Source organism: Pipistrellus hanaki (assembly GCF_964339955.1).
Source record: "Pipistrellus hanaki genome assembly, chromosome: 16".
NCBI lineage: Eukaryota > Metazoa > Chordata > Mammalia > Chiroptera > Vespertilionidae > Pipistrellus > Pipistrellus hanaki.
The window spans coordinates 41,906,385-41,927,705 of NC_140518.1; the positions used below are offsets into that span (position 1 = coordinate 41,906,385).

Here is a 21,321-nt window from a genome sequence, read left to right on the forward strand (position 1 = left end):
CAGTTTTTCCAACATCATTTATTGTCTGTCTTTACATCATTGTATGTTCTTGTCTCCTTTGTCAAATATTAATTGACCATATAGACATGGATTTATTTCTGGCTTCTATTCTGTTCCATTGACTTATATGTCTGTTTTTATGCTAGTACCATGCTGTTTTGATTACTATAGCCTTGTAGTATTCTTTCATATTAGGCAGTGTGATACCTTCAACTTTGAACTCTTAAGCATTTTAAATGCTCATTAAAAATACCATTCTCATTTTGAAAATGTTTGGATGTGCTGGAACTGGATCACAAAGAGTATAGCCTTGGGCCAAAACTGGTTTGGCTCAGTGGATGAAGCGTCAGTCCACAGACTGAAGGGTCCCAGGTTCAATTTCGGTCAAGGGCATGTACATTGGTTGCGGGCACATTCCCAGTAGGGGGTGTGCAGGAGGCAGCTGGTCGATGTATCACTCTCATCGATGTTTCTAGCTTTCTTTCCCTCACCCTTCCTTTCTGTGAAAAATCAATAAAATATATTTTCAAAAAAAAAGAGGATAGCCTTAGGTTTTTTATTGTAGTTATTGAAACTTACAATCAACTATGTTATAAAATAAGACTGAATGTATACTGGCTAGAAGTATGAAATCTTGTGATTGGAGAAGACCTTAGAAGTTAATCAATTCTCCACCCAACCCTAAAATTTATTTATTTATTTATTTATTTATTTATTCATTCATTCATTCATTCATTCATTCCTTCATTTATTTGTGTGTGTGTGTTCTTAATAGGTAACTCTCGTAATAGGTAACTAGTAACTGGAAGAATACTACTTCATGATAAAGCCTATTTCTTTGTTCAATTACTAATTAATCACTGTTAATTCTAGACTTGTAGTTTCTTTTTCCTCCTGTCCTTGTACTTTTTATGACTTGAACATTCATATATTTTTTTACCTAATACATTGAATTTCTTAGCTTACTTCACTATTTCACAACAGAATGACATTGTATCTGTATATAGTCATGTATTCGGGTACATAACTGTATCCTGGACGTAAGTATTACATCAGGTTATTCTGTTAGTAAGGTCATGGGTCTGGAACTTCTTTAGGTTGCACAGGAATCTTGGTATCTTCTCTCCCCTTTTTCACCAAGCCATAACTTTATTCTTCATAATCACTAAATCCCTTTTCAGTCTTACGCAAAAGAATTTTTATTTAGGATTGGACTAGATCTTCTCTTTTAACTAGATTCCATAGTCAGCTTTTCCAGTGCTGTGTTCACTAAAGCCTCCCACTGGCTCATCTTCACTGAAATTCACCTTTCTAGTGCTTGAACATGCCAACTTAGTGCTCCTGTTCTTTTATTTAAGCCTTCATTTAAGCAACATTTAAATATCTAGTCCCAGGCTAAGTAGTGTTGAATTCTGATTTCATAAAAAGAAGGCAAAGTACTAGTAAGTGATGCCCACAATTTAATGGTATTCTTATGGTTTCTCATGAATAGCTGGGTAAAATTCAGTTTTACATCTCAGGAAGGTCTCAAAGGGAGTTGAGAAAAGCAGTTATAAGCACTAGCATATATTGAATGCTCTATGATTTTCATATATATTATCATCACAACAGTCTCAGGGAGTCTGGTGGTATTATGCCCTTATTCCAGAGAGCAAACTGAGATTTGAGAACTAATTTGAAAAAAGTCACACAGTCACTACGTGCCAGAGTTGGGAATTCAGAGACAAAGTTCTCACTGTTCAGTCACTATATACCATAAGTGGTTCAGGGATGAAGAACATTTAGCTTAATTTAAAATATAACCTTTTTAAACATTACAATTTTTGACTATGATAAGATGAAATCTTAAGAACTATACAGTTAAGCTGTATATAGTCACAAAATGTTTAGAGTGAACTGAAACTTCTCCCCCAAATCATAGAATAGAAGAAATAATAGGTACATTCTCAATAATAAAAAAAAGTTTTAGAAGCAGGAAGTTCATTTAAAGGTTGCTTAGACAGCCCTATCTGGTTTGACTCAGTGGATAGAGCATTGGCCTGCAGACTGAAGGGTCCCGGTTTCAATTCCGGTCAAGGGCACATACCTCAGTTGCAGGCTCAGGCCCTGGTTGGGCCTGTGTGGGAGGCAGCCATCAGGTGTCTCTCTCACACCAATGTTTCTTTCTTTCTGTCCCTCCCCTTCCCTTCCACTCTCTCTAAACAAACAAGCAGACAATAAATAAATAAATGGGAAAATATCCCCTGGTAAGGATTAACAACAACAAAAAAGATGAGTAGTCAAAGTTTGTTTTCTCAAGTTACAAAGGGTAAAATGTTAAACAGATTTAATAAGGGTTTAGAGAAACACTTTTCTTTCAAGATTGATTACTTAAAAATAAAGATTTCTTTTGGCTACATGACCTTCAGTATAAGTAATAGATCCAAAATTCTGGGTTTATGATAGGAAAGAATGGAAGTGTTTGTGCAGTCAGGACGTTTTGCCGTACTGTGTGAGAGACACATGCTTTTAATACTGTCACTGGAAAAACCCTCCAGAATATTTCACATAATTTAGTGTCCATAAGACAATCAGGTTTGGGTCTGGTTCAGTCACCATCAATCAAGGGGCTTGTGAAAAGGTATTTTTCTTCTTATAGCTACTATGTAGAGATTAATCTTACTATTGGGTAATTTTGAGCCTTTGTAAGTTCTATAGCTTTATTAGAGCAGTGAATAAATACCACTTATTACTGAAGTTGGTAACTTATATGTTGCCATTGTTTCCAACCATGTATACTTCTTTCTAGGATGGGCCTAAACTCAAATAAAAAGCCCCAAGTTCAACTTGGATTCGATTAAGGAAGTTATTAAGATATCCAGTTGCACAGGTTTCTAAATTTGTTTTCAGGCTTTCTAGACTGCGAAAAAGAGCTTGGTAGTATTGAAAAATTAAAGTAACTTTTAGCCTATAATTTACTTAAAGGCTTTTAATTGCCAGAATTTAATAGCAAGGAAATCCTTAGGTTGAGGTTGGAGAAATTCTAGTGTAGGAAATACTGTTCTGAGTAAATTGTGATTGTAGAAGTTCATCAGATTATATAAAAGTGATATTAGCTGAATTTAGTCACCTTCTCTTTTCTACTCCTTCTTCTCATGTTCTTTTTTCTTTTTCCTTCCCCCTTGCAAATTATAAATACAACTTTATGGAGCTAATGTTGACACATGATAAACCACACATATTTAAAAGTATACAATTTGATATGTTTGGACAAATGTATGCACCTGTACAGTTATCACCATACTCAAGATAATGAACTTCATCACTCACAAGTTTCCTTGTGTCCCACAGGTAATACACACTTCCTTTCTGCTGTCAGCATCCTCAGCAACCGTAGGTCTGCTTTCTGCCACTATAGATAAATTTGCATTTTCTAGAATTTTGTGTAAATAGAATCAAACAATATGTACTCTTTTTTAAAGAAGTTTTCTTATACTTGGCATAATTATTTTGCAATTCATGTTGTGGCATTATAAATAGTTTGTTCCTTTTGTTTGTGGAGTGGTATTAGTTTTCCGTTGCGTGGGTACACCACAGTTTGTTTATTCATTAGGGTTGTTTCCAGTGTTTATCTATTAGAGTAAAACTGCTGTATTTGTGTACAAGAATTTTAGTGGACGTATGATTTTATTTCCCTTGGGTAAAATACCTGGAAGTGGGATAGATGGATCATGTGTTTCAGTTTTTAAAAAAATGGGCAAACTATTTTTAAAAGTGCAGTTGACTTCTGAACAACTTGAGGGTTGGGGTGCTTACCATTGAAAATCTGCATATAACTTTTAACTCCCCACAAACTTAACTAGAGTTTGTCCCTCAGTATCTGCAGAGGATGGTTCTAGGCACTTCACCAGTACCCAAATCCGGAGATGCTCAAGTGCCCTATGTAAAATAGCATAGAACAGTGCATGCAATCGGCACCTTGCATTCTCAGGTTTCCCACTGCAGATCCAGAATAACTGTTTTCCATCCACAGTTGGTTGACTAGGAGGATGTGAAACCAGGGATATGAAGGGGTGACTGTATATTGAAAAAAAGAAATAAATCTGCATTTAGTGAACCTTTGAAGTCCAAACCCATGTTGTTCAAGGGTCAACTGTGGTTGCCTTTTCAGCTTCCAGTGATAGTGGATGACTTATTTCTCCCACATCTTCTCAACAGTTGGGGGTCTGTCTTTTTAATTTTTAGCCACTCTAATAGATTTAGAGGGGAATCTCATTGCATTTTTAATTTTCATTTTTCTAATGACAAATGCTGTTAAACAGCTTTTCCTGTGCTAACTTGCCAGCTATCTTCTTCAATGCAGTTTCTATTCAAATATTTTTGTCATTTTCTTAATTGTTTTGCTTATTTTCTTACTATTGAGTTTTGGGAGTTTTGTGTTTGTTTTTTTAAATGTTATTCTGGTGACAGGTTTACTATCAGATATATGATTGCAAATGTTTGTCCCCCCATGTCTGTGTTTTATTTGTTACACGTGTGTGTGTGTGTGTGTGTGTGTGTGTGTGTGTGTGTTTTAATTTTTTATTGATTCAGAGAGGAATGGAGAGGGAGAGAAACATAAATGATGAGAGGAAATCATTAATTGGCTGCCTCCTGCACACCCCCCTACTGGGGATCAAGCCCGAAACCCAGGTATTTGCCCTTGACCAAAATTGAATTGAACATGGGATCCTTCATTTTGCAGGCTGACGCTTTATCCACTGAGCCAAATCAGCTAGGGCTTAAATATTTATTTTAGAAAGTGAAAGTTTTTAATGTCAGTGTAGGACAACTTGTATGTCTTTTTCTTTTATGCATTGTGCTTTTGGTATTGACATTTCATTGGCTGCCCTACTCTTCATAGAAGACTGGGAAATGTAGTTTTAACTGGGCACATTGTGCAGAACAAAAGGTGGCATGTTGGGTAGGCCATGTGCAGTTATTGTCACAGGTCTTGTTGCTAGTATCTCGTACTATTAAATGTTTCATTTTGGGCAGTCATGTGACTTTGAAGTGATATCTCACTTTTAAAATTACATTTACCTAATCGGTGGTGAAGTACAGAATTTTTTGTGTTCAGGTTTTCTTTTCTGTGATTTGCCTCTTCATATACCTTTGCCATTATTCTATTAAGTTTTGTCTATATAATTAGTTTAGCATATGCTTTATTATCCAGGGTATCCTTTGTTTCTTTACATCCAAATATATGTTCTTATTTTATTTTTGAACTTTAGGTATGATATCCTTTATCATACAAAAATATTCATTATAGTGGAGTTAAAGTTGACAGGTCTTACTCTTTGTGATTTATTCTTTTCACATATGTACGTGTATGGGAAGAAATTTTTACTCCACCCTGAAGTCTTAGACTTTCAAAACAAAAATATTTTAAAGTTTGCTTTTCAAAAGTTGCATTTGGGAGTTTTTGTGTTTTTGTTTGACTAACTTGAGGTAATGACCTAATTTAATGTTTTTGTGTATGGAAGGCTACTGGTCTCAGCAGCATTCCTGGAATCGTCCATCCTTTTGTCATTGCATGCTTTGCTAAATCTGTCATAAATCAAATTGCCTAGTTGCACGGGTTTTTAATGTGATTCACTGGCATATTTACCCTGTCCCCACCATCTTTAATTGTGAACACTTTATATAAAGGTCTTTGTCTAGTAGAGCAGCCCCCTTTTTTAAAATTGTGTGAACTATGTATGGCTCCACTTTTCTACATAAGTTTTAGGATAAGCTTGTCCAGGTGCTTAATAATTTTGATTAGAATCTAACTAAATTCTTAGGTTATTTTGGAGGAATTGGCATCTTTATGATTTTGAGTCTTCACATTTGTAAGCATGCTTTTCCTCTGTATTTAGTCCGATGGTTATGTCCTTTAGTAACATTTCATACTTGTTTTCATAAACATTTTGCTTCTTTTGTTAGATATATTCTTAGGTGCTTTAGAGGTTTCCTTTTTACTGTTAGTGGTGTCTCTAAACATTTTTCTAAGTGGTTACTGCTGATACCATAAGTATATGATAAGTATATTATTAGTTTTATCTAGATTTTGTCTTTAGGAACCCTTATCTTGATCTTAGTAGTTCAATTTTTCATTGTCCCCCGCCTTTCTTTCAGTAAATCCACATTCAGTAATTTCTGCTTTTGTATTTTGGTCACATCCCCATTTCGTCTTTCATGTGAACAGGAGAGCTATGCTGCCGTCCCTGGTTTTTGAGGCAGTTCAGGCCATTCCTTTTTATTGTTTTTTTAAACGTTGCCTATTCTCAGTGATGGCCAAAAGGAACTACCAGAAGAAATAAATTTACATTAGGTTATGTGCCTTAGAAACTATAGACATCTTCCTCTGTAATGCTATTGTAATTGCTCCTTTGCCTGCTCTTCTCATCCTTAGTCTTTAATTTACTTCTTACCTTCACTTCTCTGGTTCCCATATTTTTCTTTCTCTTTTGATTGCCTTTCTATTTTTCCACTTGTTCCTGTCCTCCCTTTATTTTCTTAGCTATAGTTTTTACCACATGCCAGCCACTTTATTTTGTGTTTTGCATATGTTAGCTCATTTGATCTTTATCACAGCTCACTGAGGTTGGTGGAGAGATCCCATTTCATAGATGAGGAATCCAGGAGCCCAATCCTATCTAATAAAGAGGGAATATGTTAATTGACAGTCACACCCTCACAAAGATGGTGGTGCTCACAGCCAACAAGGAGGGAATATGCTAATTGAATGCCATGTCCTCAAAGATGGCAGCACCCACAGCCACAAGATGGCAGCGCCCAGTCCCCTCAGCCCCACTGGGGTGGCAGGGGTGCTGCACAGTCAGGCTCACCCCAGGTGGGTCCAGCCACTCCATGCACCTGCCTCCAAAGTCCCCCAGTTCCCTCAGCCCCCCAGCTGCCCAGGGCTGGCCCGAGGCACAAGGAAGCCTCAGATGGTGACTGCCCAGGGCCACCCAAGGCTCAGGTAACCAGGGCCAGCTGAGGCTTGCACTGCTGGCAGTGGCAGCAACAGAGGTGTGATGGAGGCATCACCTTCCCCTGATCACTGGGTCACCTTCTGCCCCTGAGGCTATGAGAGGGGGCAGGCTGGGCTGAGGGAAACCCTCTCCTATGTATGAATTTTCGTGCACTAGGCTCCTAGTTTTATATAAGCGGAAAGTAGGAGAGTCTGGGTACTAAGTCAGGCCTGCAGACTCTAATATCAGTGGTCTTTCTGCTTTACTACACTACTGACGTTCAATTATTTCCTTACTGTTTTTCTAAGTAGACAAGTTAAGCGTAATAAAAATTCTAATAAACCTATTGAGATAATGTCTTTAGACTAAATTAATTCAAGTACATGTTCTGAGTGAAGGGTGTTACTGAACCTTTTGTGAGAGTCATTCTGTAAAAGCACTCAAAATAAAAAGAGAGAGAAGAGACTTAAAAAAAGAAATAGAAGTAAAAGTTCCCGTAAGTATTCTGCGAAGCCCTGGGCTGCATGTGTGCTCCAGCAGATGCTCCTGTTGTGAGAGTACTGTGCTCACTCAGTTCATCGAAGCGTAGGCCCTCTCTCCTTACAAGGTTGGTGTCCCTGCATTGTAGGTGTTGATAGGAGAAAGGAGATAAGTACACTGGATTCTGTTTATGGCTGTATCACTAATAGCAGTGTTCTGAGCAAACCATTGTACTTTTAGGGGCATTCATCTCTAATCAATGTAGGTCAGGTATGAGGGGAAGATTAGTGGTGGGAAATCTCAGAGGGTACAATGGGATCCATAGATTAGTGACAACATACAAAATCATTTTTAGGTAATTTTTTTATATCACCCTGATAGTTGTTTTCACTCTTACAAGGTACTTTGTAGTACTTGTTCATGTGTGCAAATACTTTTATCTATATATATAAAAGCCTAAGCAACTGTCCAACTGGTAGGGGCAGTCGCTCAATGCAGGAGTAGAAACTAAAGGTATTGAAACATGGAACAGACTGATGAATTTCAGAGGGAAGGGAAAAGAGGGGAGGTCAGAGGGCAGGAAGAGATTAACCAAAAGATCTTATATGCATCATAGAGGCCCAGCACACAGCCTGGCCTGTGCCCTCCCAGAATTCGGGATCCCTCAAGGGATGTTAGAGAGCCCATTTCATCCCGATCCCCGCAGGCCAGGCCTAGAGACCCCACCGTTGCATGGATCTGTGCACTGGGCCTCTAGTAGTGTTATAATCATGGTATTACTTAGGGTCTACATTTTGCTCATGTATACTTTCATGAACTGTGTCATTTTTAAATAATTGAATTTTAGATAATTCCTTTAATGATGAACCATTTCCTCTTGTGGGATAGTTTAGTGGTTTCTAGTTTGTTTTTATTTTTGTAATTTCTGGACTGTTTCTTTAAGTTAGATTCCCAGTCATGATTCTGTCATAGGATATAAACACATATCTCTTGTTTTATTATCCAGTTGCCTTCACATTGTTTTTAAACACTCTATAATGCTGCCATCAGTTTTTGAACGATACAGTTTAATTATAGCCAGCATTCATTCATTTAAGGAATGTTAATATTGAACCCCTGTCCTGATGGAGTGTATGAAATGTAAATGAAAAACATAACAAAACAATAAGTTATATTTTATATTAAAAGATGATACGAGTCATTCAGAGAACAGCAAGGCAAGGGGATGCTGAGAGTGGGATGACTTTTGAGGCATTGGGTTTTCTTCTTTTTTATTTTATTTACTTATTAAGAAGTTTTTACATTATATCAAGATAACTGTAATCTATTTTCTTTGTTAGTGAGAATGAAGTTTTCCATGTTTTCTATTTGTATATTTAATTATGTCAATATTTGAAATTCTTATAAAGCTCAAAAGTTTTCTATGTAAGACTGTTTCTGCCCTTACAATTAAGAGTGGGGAAAATTGGACAAATCAATTTGTGTTTAAGCATGAGGAGAATGTTCTGTCCAGAGCTTTAATAAGAAACCAAAATTTTCTACAAGGTATTTTTTTTTTAATGAAGATTGCTTTTTTGTTAATTGTATTTCTGTTTTAAGCGAAGGAAAAATGGCACGTAATATAATGTGTAAGAGTAACATATTTGTTATTTTGTAGGGTGACTGTTGGATCTGTATGGAACTCATGTCTACCTCGTTTGATAAGTTTTACAAATATGTATATAGTGTATTAGATGATGTTATTCCAGAAGAAATTTTAGGCAAAATCACTTTAGCAGTAAGTACCTGGTTTTCAAATTGTTCTTTCTGTGTGTGCTCATGTGAAGACACTGCTGGCATTTGACTGCACATGTCCAGTTGTCCTTCACAGAATGTTACTGACTTTCCTGGAGGATCACTGGTAAAGGGACAGAGACTGAACTGCTTCTATGGGGTAATTGACACAATCATAAAGAACTATTTTCAAAATGTGGTCTGTAAGTAGTACAAAATCACAATCAACCACAATAGATTGTTCTGTCAGTAAGATTAGAACAAGCAATTTTCTGTTCTCTTTTCCACTGTTGGTTTAACTATTTTTAAATACATTGTATTATCATGCTTATGCCTAAAATAATCAGAATCACAGCGGTCTCCTTGAAGTCTCTTAATTAAAACTCTTTGTGGTTTAAGAGTTGGGCTATCCAGACTAAACTATTTACATTTTTGACCAGCAATTTCAGTAACCAGCATTACTGCTTATTTGGTCAATTCACTTTTACCCGAGTACCAAAAAGAAAAGAGGTACTTTTTTACTTATGTTTTTATAGTCTTGAAAGTGGGGTCATGATTATTTCCTTTCTTGCTCTGAATCTTTTAGTTGAAAAAGGTTATTCATAATTATTTTTCTCAAAAATAATTTTCTGTAATAGAGTAAAATTAATAAGATTCTTAGAAACCCCTGAGACTCTGATCATGATCTGGTTTGGTGGATAAGTCAACTAAATTTTATAGGAAGCTGTAAGTAATTTCCTGTCTCTTCTTTCCTGCATCCTCAATATCCAGCTTAGGTTGTCTGTCCATTGCATTTTATCTTACTTAATCACTTATGTTTAATGTTAAAAATATATAGTTTCTGAATTGTATATTAGTTAGAAGAGCTATGTGTGTATGGTTGAAATTTTAAAATTACATTTCTTGTCATTATAATCTTAAGATTCATAGGTCTCTTGTTAATGATTTAAGTTATTTAGCTGACTTAATGCTTAAAATTAAATGTTTAATGAGTTAAATGGTAAGATATATATCCTCACATACATTTTATAAAAAGAAGCAGAGTTTTATTAGAAACTTTGTTAATTATTCTGACCTGTCTAGGACATTTTATATTGATCATTTTAGTCTTCTGTCTCCAGTATATCAAAGCCAAAATTATCTTGGAATTTGTTAGTATTCATAGAAACAATAGTAGCATAATGAAAACAGCTAATGATTATTGAATGTTTATATCAGGCCAAGATCTTATGACATTTTATCTTCATAGCAACTCTCTATGGTAAATAGTGTAACTTGTTTACAGATGACAGATCTAAAATATGGAGAGACTGAGCAATTAATTTGCTTTGAAGTTTATATAATTTTAACTGGTAAATGCTTTAAGCCCAGGCAGCCTAATCCCAGAATCTTGTTCTTAATCTCTGTACAAGGTGATTATGAAGTTAGAAAACATAGATAAAATTACTTTATTGTATAAGGCAAGATGTGTAATATACATACTAATAAATAATGTATTATATATTTGCCTATGTTTCTAGTCTTGGTGATCACCTTTTATATTGAGCACAATGTTTAAAATTTACTTTGATTTTAATCTCTCTTTTTTCTTTCTTTTTCTTTCTTTCTTTTTTTTTTTTTTTAAATATATTTTATTGATTTTGTACAGAGAGGAAGGGAGAGAGATAGTTAGAAACATCGATGAGAGAGAGTCATCGATCAGTTGCCTCTTGCACATCCCCTACTGGGGATATGCCCGCAACCAAAGTACATGCCCTTGACCGGAATCGAACCCGGGTCCCTTCAGTCCCCAAGCCGACGCTCTATCCATTGAGCTAAACCAGTTTCGGCTAAATCTCTCTTTTTTCATTCTTACCTGAGGATATACTCATTGATTTTTAGAGTGAGAGAGAGAAACATTGATGTGAGAGAGAAACGTTGATCAGTTGCCTTCCTGTTTGTTACTGGACTGGAAATTAAATTCCCAACCTAGGCATGTGCCCTAAATGGTAATCAAACTCGCAACCCTTCCATGTATGGGATGACGCTCCAACCAATTGAGCCTCCCAGCCAGGTCGATTAAATCTCTTTTGCTAATTTAATAACTCTATGAACTCGCAAGCCTAGCTGTTTGAGACATTAGAGAGACGTGGGTCTGCAAAAGTTACTTCGAAGGCCCAGCACCCAGTGAGGGTGAATGATTGTGAGAAACTGAGACTTTGGAAGAACTTACTAAATTAGGGTTGATAATGGATCCAGCCTGTTGGACTTTTCTTATACTACATATTTCTATTCTTGAAGAGTTTGAAGATATAAGAAATATTATACAACTTGTTAATGACTTACTAAAAAATTGTAAGTTACAGGGTTTTCTTTTTAGTTGTCAGGGCAACTAAGTTTTTAAATTTAAAATCAACATTTAGCATCTTCAGTTAACAAAAATTGCACAGGATGTTGAAACATTAAGATTACAAGAATGCAGTGGGCTATGTGGGCTGTTACTTATGATAAACTATTGTGCTGTTTGATTAGAAGGAAATTGTTTATCCTATCTCTCCTTTTACTCCACAGACTGTGAAAGCACTAAACCACTTAAAAGAAAACTTGAAAATCATTCACAGAGGTGGGTATAGAATTTAAAAAAAAAAAAAAAAATACATTTTATTGATTTTTTACAGAGGGGAAGAGAGAGGGATAGAGAGTTAGAAACATGGATGAGAGAGATATATTGATCAGCTGTCTCCTGCACACCTCCTACTGGGGATGTGCCTGCAGTCAAGGTACATGCCCTTGACTAGAATTGAACCCGGGATCTTTTAGTCCGCAGATTGATGCTCTATCCACTGAGCCAAAACGGTTAGGGCTAGAATTATTTTCTATAGTACACTCTTTTCTTATTAGGGAAAAAATACTGAAAATTCAGTGCTACTTTCAAGCAAAACCTACTATATGTACCTAAAACTTCATTATTAGGGGTTTTTTTTTCTTTTGGTTGTCTTTAAATTTTAGTCTACTGTACTAATATGTTGGACTTCGTAGTTGAAGAAGATTTTGCTGTAAATTTATGTAACTCTTAGTTGAAAAATCATTATTCATTTGCTGATAGATAATTAGCATTTCTCTTGTATACAACTAAGGCATGAAGGAGGTCCTATGGGCAGTCAAAGAGGAATCAGAGAGGACTTGCCCTTATGTGTTACAGGCACACTACTGTCCTTGTTCCGTGCTGCAATCAGAGATTCCTTTCATTGAAATTGCTATAAAGCATTTGTATTTATTTGTGAGAGTAGTGATCTTGTCCTTATTAAACACACATTCAAATCTTTAAACATTTGATGTAGATCTATTGGATGACAGTGGGAATCCTGACTTTAATTCTGACTAAATAGTTGCTCTGGTATCATGACAGACCTAAGACAATATGTAACAGTATGTGAAATTCTTCCTGATAGTAAATAAGTAGGAAAGTCAAAGATCATATTCAGAGAAGTGCAGAACCTTGAATTCTAAGTATCATAGTTTCTAGTAGTTAGAGAAATTAGTAATTGGAACATCAAAATAATTCATTAATTTTGCCTACCTGATATTATTTTTAACATAAAATAATGAATTTTTAATATTATTTTTAACAAAATAATGAATTTTCCTTCATTATTTTATGTTAAAATAATATTAGGTATGCTTCTAATTTCATTTTTGGCCTAAAATCATGTAGGATTAGGTTCCTAAACAAAATTATTTTGTTTCTCTCATAGTTCATCTTGTTCTTGTTTTGGGGTTTCCCCCTCCCTTTTTGCTGTGTTCTGCAATTATGGGAGTACTAGAGGCCTGTTGCACTAATTCATACACGGTTGGGGTCCCTTAGCCTGGCTGGCGATGGGGACCGATTGTGGCTGGCGGGCCTGGGGGAGGGACTGCAGGAGGTTGGCTGGCTGTGGGAGCACACTGACCACCACGGAGCAGATCCTATGTTGAATGTCTGCCCCCTGGTGGTCAGTGCACATCATAGCCACCTGATGGTCATAATTGGTGCTTAGGTTTTTATATATAGACTAGAGGCCTGATGCATGAAATTCATCCAAGTGTAGGACTTCCTTTCCCCGGCTTCCGGCACTGACTTCCTTCTGGTACCCGGGACCTGGGCTTCCCTCTGGCCACTGGCACCTGGGACCTGGGCTTCCCTCACAGCCCTGGCTTTGGAAGGTCATCCAGTCTAATTAACATATTATGCTTTTATTATTATAGATTGCCTTTACCGTAGAACAACTCAAATACCTTAGGAATACTCAAGGTACCCCAGTAAAGCACTAAGGTGGTGCCTGAGGACGAGTAAGATAAAAGGGACAGTCTTCAGGAATAACTTTGGTTTTCCTATTAGTAAATAAAGTGATGAATTTAAAGCAGTCTTTTTATCACTTTAAATTAGTTAGCTTTTTTTTGCTACAGGTAGAGTGCTTTGATTACAAGTTACAAAAAATTTTGATAACTGGCTTAAACTCCAAGGAAATGCATTCTCTGTGGTAATAAAGTCCTGGCACAGTTTGGTTAGAGTTCAAGCTCCTTCTTTAGGCTGTGATCTCCTTAATCTTTTGGCTCCATCCTCAGGGTAGTAACAACTAAAGTAGTCCCCAGTATCACATAGTCTTTGACACATATTGTACAGTAGCGTAGTATACTCATAGGTTAAATTCATTCTTTATAGCTTGACTGTTAAGTAATGAATTTGAAGCAAGTAAATGATTATGTCCCTTGATGAGAACAAAACAACATAATAGAATGCCTAAATGTATTATATACTATATTTTTAATACTTTTATGGTGTGGGTTTTTTTTTTTTTTTTTAATAAAATACAATGTGTTTTTTATTGATTTTAGAAAGGAAGGAAGATAGGGAGAGAGCTAAAAACATCCATAATGAGAGAGAATCATGAATTGGCTGCCTCCTGCAAGTCTCCCACAGGGGATTGAGCCCACAGCCTGAGCATGTGCTCTTGATCGGAATCAAACCTGAGACCTTTCAGTTCGCAGGCCAACACTCTATCCACTGAGCCAAACCGGCAGGGGCTGTATAGTATTTTTTGGTACTGAGTTTTTAAGCATCGGTCATCAGAGAAATTTCATATTTCTCATCTTCTCATACATATGAATATTAAGGACTTGATCACTTATGTTGTCTAAGCTTTTTCAGTATTTTTACTTAAATATATATACTTTAGGATGTAGCTCATTTGATTACTTCTACACTGAATGTACCCGTCTCTTTCAGATATCAAACCTTCCAATATCCTTCTGGACAGAAGTGGAAATATTAAACTCTGTGACTTTGGCATCAGCGGACAGCTCGTGGACTCCATTGCCAAGACCAGAGATGCTGGGTGTCGGCCGTACATGGCAGTAAGTGAGAGGTCCAGCCCTCTTAGAAACCCGACAGTCTTGCAGTGGGAGCCCGCCTTCGGTGCTGTACTTCTGAAGACTCTACCATTGGTTGGTCATGCAGTTTCACCAGGCTAGAATCCTTTTCTCTTCCCTAACGATCAAATTCAGGTTCTAGCTGCTTCATGAATTGATGAAAAATTGTCCCAGTGAACACCTGTCTTATTGTCTTACTCTCTTCCTCTTTGGTACTTAGACTCTACTTGTGGCTTCTCTGGCTCTACTAATCAACTAGATCATTAGTGCTCAGAAGGCCGCTTTGTGTTTTTAGCACTCCATAAGTTATCTTGTCTGTAATAGATACCATTGTAGAGAGAATCATGGATTGGCTGCTTCCTGCAAGTCTCCCACTGGACATGTTGATAATGTGTCCTGTCCATTAAGTGATACTATTAGTTAGAGAAGAATGGAAAACTTAAGTTCATGGTAGAACTCATTGTATCTTATAAATCTGAGGCTGTGTTTTGTATATTGTTGATCTCTTCTTTAGAGGTGGACGAAGCACACTAACAAATGTAAGGAAGATGCCCTAGGTATTGGCTAATCTGGAGCCTCTTTCCTTCAGGGAGACAGAGCTCCACTATCTTTCTGCACACGTCATCTTCATCTTTTTTTTTAATTCTTTATTGTTAAAAGTATTACATATGTCTCCCCCCGCGGCCCTCCCCCCACGCATTGACCTCTCCTAGCATGCCCCGCCCCTGCCATCCTCATCTTGTCCCAGTGCTGCATACACTGCAAATTTACTGTCTGTGTTGTAAACATTCCCTTTGTGTGTGTGTGTGTGTGTGTGTGTCTTCCTTACAGAGGCTATGGTTCTTCGGAGACAGGTTTTGCATCATTATTAAAGCAGGCTTCTCATCAGTAGTTTCTGTTTCAGTCTTTAGGACTTTAAACTGAAGATTAGCTTTGAGCTGAATACAGTTTTTTCTCCTTTTAATTGTTAGTTTCTTTTTTTATTTTTACATTTCCAAACCCAGTGCTGTAAGCCAGTGTTTCCCAAAGCTACTTCAGCTTTGAAATAAGCAGCTGATGATAAACTCTGCCTCTCATTTTGACTGGACTGAATGAAATGGACAAGCATATAATCAGCATTCATCTTACAAGCCTCTGAGTTACTTGACTTCATTTAATGTATCTTGACAGAAGATATCAGCAATGCATCTTGTCTAGTCTATAGGAATTGTGATTTCTTAGATTATATTTAATATAGAAAGTGTACAAAGTGTAGAGTTTAAACTTAAGTTTTCTCATAAACCAGTTGTTAACATCTTGTCACTTCCCTACCTGCTCATTTAGGGAAGCCTGTATTTATACATAAACATACTAATAGACAGAGGTGGGCAAAAGGACGTTTACAGTTTTGAGTGCATGAAATGCAGAGTTTATTTTTGTATTATTATTCATACTTGTATTACATATTTTCCATACGAACAACTGTTAACCTACTTTTGCCTACCCCTGTATATGTACATTTAGGTGTGTGTGTGTGTGTGTGTGTGTGTGTGTGTTCTGGACCATTTGAAAGAAAGTCGCATGAATTTCATTCTATACACTTCAGCACATCCTCCCAGGAAAAGGGCATTCGTCTGTGTAACCACAAGATCATTACCATCCCTAAAACATAAACCAAAAGAGTTAACAAATTTCATAGTATCATCCAATATTCAGTTTATACTCAAAATTCCCAGTTGTCCAGAATAAATGTATGTTATAGCTGTTAATAAGGATCATATCAAGATACATAATACATTATTTTTAGTTGTTACATTTTGCATTTTAATCTAAACTGGTCAAGACCATTCTTTTTTCTTCTTTTCTTCTTCTTCTTCTTCTTCTTCTTCTTCTTCTTCTTCTTCTTCTTCTTCTTCTTCTTCTTCTTCTTCTTCTTCTTCTTCTTCTTCTTCTTCTTCTTCTTCTTCTTCTTCTTCTTCTTCTTCTTCTTCTTCTTCTTCTTCTTCTTCTTCTTCTTCTTCTTCTTCTTCTTCTTCTTCTTCTTCTTCTTCTTCTTCTTCTTCTTCTTCTTCTTCTTCTTCTTCTTCTTCTTCTTCTTCTTCTTCTTCTTCTTCTTCTTCTTCTTCTTCTTCTTCTTCTTCTTCTTCTTCTTCTTCTTCTTCTTCTTCTTCTTCTTCTTCTTCTTCTTCTTCTTCTTCTTCTTCTTCTTCTTCTTCTTCTTCTTCTTCTTCTTCTTCTTCTTCTTCTTCTTCTTCTTCTTCTTCTTCTTCTTCTTCTTCTTCTTCTTCTTCTTCCCTCCTCCCTCCTCCCTCCTCCCTCCTCCCTCCTCCCTCCTCCCTCCTCCCTCCTCCCTCCTCCCTCCTCCCTCCTCCCTCCTCCCTCCTCCCTCCTCCCTCCTCCCTCCTCCCTCCTCCCTCCTCCCTCCTCCCTCCTCCCTCCTCCCTCCTCCCTCCTCCCTCCTCCCTCCTCCCTCCTCCCTCCTCCCTCCTCCCTCCTCCCTCCTCCCTCCTCCCTCCTCCCTCCTCCCTCCTCCCTCCTCCCTCCTCCCTCCTCCCTCCTCCCTCCTCCCTCCTCCCTCCTCCCTCCTCCCTCCTCCCTCCTCCCTCCTCCCTCCTCCCTCCTCCCTCCTCCCTCCTCCCTCCTCCCTCCTCCCTCCTCCCTCCTCCCTCCTCCCTCCTCCCTCCTCCCTCCTCCCTCCTCCCTCTTCTTCTTCTTCATGATTTGGACATTTCTGGGAGTGTTTTTAAAATGTCTCACATACTGGATTTGTCTGATTGTTCTCTCATGATTAGTTTCAGACTACATTTTTTTTGGCATGGATGCTTCATAGATGAGGTGTACTTTATGTTGCATCATATTGCAAGAACATAATGCTGGGTTATTTCACTAATTGTTTTTTTTCTTTTAAGCACGTGAAACATTTGTAAAATAGAAACTCATATCCTCAAAATTTTTCCTATTTTCCTTCCCCATAGGAGTAATTGATAATCTTCATTTTTTTTCTTTCTTTTTTTTTTTAAAATACATTTTATTGATTTTTTACAGAGAGGAAGGGAGAGGGATAGAGAGTTAGAAACATTGATGAGAGAGAAACATCTATCAGCTGCCTCCTTCACACTCTGTACTGGGGATGTGCCCGCAACCAAGTTATATGCCCTTGACTGGAATTGAACCTGGGATCCTTGAGTCCACAGGCCTTTGCTCTATCCACTGAGCCAAACCGGTTTCGGCGATAATATTCATTTTTAAAGGATTCCTTCTCCCAGGATCCTCTCACCCTTCCCTCTGGTATCCAACTTGAAGAGGCTTCTAAAAAGTAACTTCATTTTCTCTATCTTTACCTCTTCTTCTTACATTATAGAAACCTATCCTTATTAGTTTGTAAGGTAGTCTCAATCAGTAATAGAAATAACACATTCTATAGCAGTACTTTATGAAATATGTCCACCTATTTACCTGGGTCATTTCTCAAACCCTGACATAATCTTCTTTTAAAATATGTGCAAGCCTATCAGGCATGAAAATCTAGTTAAGTTATTATATCTAATCAATAGTGAGAGATTGTTGATGTGTGTACTTCCTTTGATCTTTGTTCAACAAATTTAAAAGCATTCATTCATATTCAGCTTTCTCTTTTCCTTTGGTTTCAAAAGAACTTAATTTTTTAGGGTATAATTTTCATTTTCCACTTTAGGGTATAATTTTCATTTTCCACTTGTATACAGGCTGAAAAAATGATATTCACTTTTTTCCCCTTTAACAATTTAGATTTTTAAAATGTCTGATAAAGAAATTATTTAGCTGCCCAGCCCGTGTGGCTCAGTGGATTGAGCATTGTCCCATGCACCAAGAGGTTACCAGTTTAACCTCTAACCACTAGGCAATGCCAGCCAGGACTCAGCAAGTGTTTTGACAGATATCTTTCGGGGTACTGGATTGGGGAGGAGGGGTGCAGATCACATGCCATGTGATTCCATTCATATGCAAGGACAGAATAGGGAAGCCTGAAGCTACAGGAAGTGATTAGTGGTTATTTAGACTTAGGGGAGGGTGTTGGGGGGATGATGTCCAAAGGGTGTTGGGTGAGGAAATACTTTAAAATAGATTCTGGTCATGGATACAAATACATGTCACTGTATAAAGCCATTGCCTTGCATACTTTAAGTGGGTGATTGTATGATATGTGGATTACATCTCAGTAAAGTTGTTTAAAAACCACTTAAGGCCACCATTCTCTGAGTTATAATGAGACTACTGGAGGTGTAAAGATACAATCCTGAGAATTTTGACTTCACAGAAGTCAAATTTAGTAAGTGACTATTGCTAAAAGTGCTGTCACCTTTGGAAATGTAGGTTTGCACTTGAGTAACCAGTACTTTTTCTTTAGCAGTTTGAATTGCTTATTTTTGAATGTTAGAAAACAATTGCCCCACATAATTTTGGGTATAAATTTATGATTTCTTTTTTTTTAAATATTTAAAAAATATATTCTTATTGATTTCAGAGAGAAAAGGAGAGGGAGAGAGAGAAACATCAGTGATGAGAGAATCATTGATTGGCTGCCTCCTGCACGCCCCCCTACTGGGGATCAAGCCCAAAACCCAGGCATGTACCCTTGACCAGAATTGAATTTGGACTCTTCAGTCTGCAGGCCGACACTCTATCCATTGAGGCAAATCAACTAGAGCTTGCCTTTTTTCCTTATATTTGGCCTCTTTAATGCATTATCCTTTGTCCATTTTCATTAGAATGTTAATCTTTTGTATTGATATAAAATATAAGAAGAATTATGTTACACTAGAGGCCCGGTGCACGACATTCAGCCCGGCCTGCGCCCTCTTGCAGTCCAGACCCTCGGGGGCCTAAGCCAACCGTCAGACATTCCTCTCACAGTCTGGGACCCCTTGCTCCTTACTGCCTGCCTGCTTGCTGCTCCTTACCGCTCAGCTCGCTGTTCCTTAGTGCTGCTGCGGAGGCGGGAGAAGCTGTGCTTGCCAGCTTTCTGGCTGAGCTGCGCTTCCCCTGTGGGAGCGCACTGACCACCAGGAGGTAGCTTCTGTGTTGAGTGTCTGCCCCTGATGGTCAGTGTGCATCATAGGGACCAGTCGTTCTGCCATTCAGTTGATTTGCATACTAACCTTTTATTATATAGGATAGTTTTCTCAAAAATTGTCATTTGTCTTTAAATTTTACATATTTTTGGCTCAATTACAGAAATAGAAAATTTTAATGTGATGAGCTTATCCGTTGCTAACTTTGAGGTTTCTAGCTCTTGTCATATCTTGAAAGATTTTTGTCATGCCAAGATTGGAAATAACTTTTGGGGTTATTGGGCAAAAATCAATTTCTGCAAGTTATCATGTAACTTAAGTGTCTTGTCCTCATAATAATAAGTAGCTTACAATGAAAATTAATGCAGCTACAGTGCTCATGCTCAAAACAAAATATGTAGGTGTCCAAACTAGTTGTTGCCAACAGTAATAGAATATAATACGGTCAGCTGGTATGCTTTCTGGGCATGCCTTTCAACAGCAGTCACTCAGTCACAGTCATGATCCATGGTCTGCTCTGCCATCAATGTGTGCTCTGTCTCTGTCTCTGTCTCTCGTCTTTTTATCCCTGACACATTGTGTAGATAATTGTGTAGACGAATTTCACAGAAGTTACTAAAAATGATGTTAGCTATTTAAATAATAAGGTGATATATTACTATATTGACTATGTTTATTAGGTTAAAATGACTATTAGAAATAATGATAAATTTAGCTTTATGATGAAGAATGGGTAAAATAATTATAATTTGGCTCATATTTGCTTTTGTATCTCAAATATTTTGCAGTAGGGCCTTATTCATGGAAACAGACTTAGTCTTTTTTCTCCTCTTTGCACTACTAGCTACTAAGCTGACCCTGCAATTCTTCTTTTTTTTTTTTTTTTACATTTTTCTAGTTTTCTTCCTATATCTCCCTTTGGCCATTCTCAGCTTCAGGGTTGTAAGTGCTTGTGAGTACTTAGGGGGAAAATTAGAAGAGTTGCTTTGTATTCCCTTTTAGGGAGGAAGCTATTGAGGTTTTCTTTTTTTTTCTTTTTTCTTTTTTGCTGGCTTTCTACTACTTTTTCTTTTTATTGTTGTTGTTAATCCTCACCCGAGGATATTTTTCCATTGAGTTTTAGGGAGAATGGAAGAGGGAGGGAAAGAGAGAGGGAAATATTGATGTGAGAGTAACACATTGATTGGTTGCCTCCTGCATGAGCCTGACCAGGGCCAGGGACAGGAAGGAACCTGCAACCAAGGTACATTGCACTTGACTGGAATCTAACCCAGGACCCTTTGGTCAGCAGACCAATGTTCTATCCACTGAACCAAACCGGTTAGAGCCATGATGCTTAATCTGACCCCAGACATGAGTTCCTATAAGGATTATGCTGGCATCTGGGCCACCTGCCCAGTTGTTGCTTTCCTTTCCCTGCTTCTTAATCGAGTGACTAATTACTGACTGTGACTTCTCTTTGTGTTCCAGCCGGAAAGAATAGACCCAAGTGCATCACGACAAGGCTATGATGTCCGCTCTGATGTCTGGAGTTTGGGGATCACATTGGTATGTTGATGTCCACCCAGCCTTGTCCTCGTAGTGTACCAAGAAATTTAGAAGTGAAAGTAAATTTTATCAGTCTTCCACTCCTCCTAAGAACTGCTTCTTGTCTCTTCTAGTCTTTGATTTTA

At 37.5% G+C, this 21,321-nt stretch overlaps 1 protein-coding gene across 5 annotated transcripts in view; it reads left to right on the forward strand.

The window, feature by feature from the left end:
- Nucleotides 1-21,321, forward strand: part of MAP2K4 (mitogen-activated protein kinase kinase 4) — a 97,386-nt gene that overhangs the window by 68,327 nt on the left and 7,738 nt on the right. For all 5 annotated transcript variants that reach the window (XM_084862640.1, XM_084862641.1, XM_084862642.1 and 2 more), the window contains 4 exons: nucleotides 9,115-9,234; nucleotides 11,781-11,832; nucleotides 14,476-14,603; nucleotides 21,119-21,196. In XM_084862640.1, coding sequence (XP_084718766.1) covers nucleotides 9,115-9,234; nucleotides 11,781-11,832; nucleotides 14,476-14,603; nucleotides 21,119-21,196 — 378 coding nt within the window. The remainder of the gene's footprint in view (nucleotides 1-9,114; nucleotides 9,235-11,780; nucleotides 11,833-14,475; nucleotides 14,604-21,118; nucleotides 21,197-21,321) is intronic.